Source organism: Sphaeroforma arctica, assembly GCF_001186125.1.
Source record: "Sphaeroforma arctica JP610 unplaced genomic scaffold supercont1.2160, whole genome shotgun sequence".
Lineage (NCBI taxonomy): Eukaryota > Ichthyosporea > Ichthyophonida > Sphaeroforma > Sphaeroforma arctica.
Genome location: NW_014038398.1, coordinates 6,985 through 8,388, shown reverse-complemented (window position 1 = coordinate 8,388; position 1,404 = coordinate 6,985). Strand labels below are relative to the sequence as shown.

Below are 1,404 nucleotides of genomic sequence, written 5' to 3'. Positions count from 1 at the left end.
TATATTATGTCTCCTGGCTGTCGGGTAGTAAATCACAATTATGGTTTTCTTTCAAATACTCGCATGCAATAAGTACACAGCTCATTCAAGTTCATCCACATAAGATAAATCAATTCAATTGTGAATAGACAAATATCAGTCTGAGGTGCAGGTTCTCGATCCACTCACCAACGGTGGTCCGCTCTATGTAAGTCGTATTCGCGACGGATCCTAAGTAGACACCAATATCTCTCACCAAAGATCGGATGTAGAATCCGCCTTGACAGTGGCACTCTACCATTTTTGTTATCGGAAATGAAAATCAATAAACTGATGAATGTAAAATCCAAGTGCACTTCAAGGTATTAACGCAATTGAATCGACTCCAGATAGGCTATAGTAATATCAGTGTTGTAGCTTCTACCGGGCTCAATATAGTGCCAACAGAGAAATGCGGGAGACAGATATTTTCAACTGCACGCACAAGGTAAGATATAAACGCTTACGACGACTAGAAAATGAGCTGAAATGTCATTCTAGCGGTCGTTGAGAAGTGTGGCTACCGTTTTCTGCCCAAACCCATAGGTTATGGACATGATTAGGGTGTACATCTTAGAATGCTGACCGACTGCATGAATTTGGAGTAGGCCAGCAAATCAAATTACAGATTAAGCCTGATCCTGAGGCACCCTTTACAGAGCATTCCTTCCACACAAACTCTCAGTAAAAAGAACCAAGCTCTCTGATCGAGCACAACTCGAATTTTTATACTTATATGGCCCGACAATGTACACATGTTTTGTGTATCATTCTTGAATAGTACGCATACCTCCATGAAAGTTTGGCAGCTCCTCAGCTGTGGCCGAGAGCTCCAAGTAGTCGCACACTACCTCTCGGGGCTGCGGGGTGTCGGGTGCTGTAGCGTCTGCAGAACTATCAGACCGGTCGGATTGTCGTTGTAAATCGGACAAGCGTTGCCCCCCTCGTTTCAAAGCTGAGAAGCTGTAACATTTTGGAGTTTGAAGAGATAAGAATCATAGACTATAGCTAGATTTAAAATAGGGACAGAAAACTACAACAAAGTCCCTGTCAGTAGGATATGTGCATATATAAAGTTTGAAGCGGACATTCGCAGACATTTATCAAAAACTATATATTCATCGCAGGTTTGTTGATTGGTATATATATATTGAAGTTGATTCTATCTACCTGCTCGAATGCCTAATTCCATTTCTACTTATACACCAAACCAATACCTGAAAATATCTAATATATGTACCTATACATAGAAATACATATACATATACCTATACATATACATTTATAAATGCATACACATACACAAATACGTAAATAAATACCTCTACACACACACACACACACACACATATATATATATATATATACATACATACATACTTACAT

The 1,404-nt window shown here is 39.5% G+C and overlaps 1 protein-coding gene across 1 annotated transcript in view; it reads right to left on the bottom strand.

Moving 5' to 3' along the window:
* Positions 1-515: 515 nt before the first annotated feature.
* SARC_12231 (hypothetical protein) overlaps positions 516-1,404 on the bottom strand; it is a gene marked incomplete at both ends in the record, with an annotated part of 1,442 nt that continues 553 nt past the window's right edge. Inside the window, 2 exons of the mRNA XM_014293670.1 lie at positions 516-607; positions 809-981. Of these exons, the coding sequence (XP_014149145.1) occupies positions 516-607; positions 809-981 (265 nt within the window). The remainder of the gene's footprint in view (positions 608-808; positions 982-1,404) is intronic.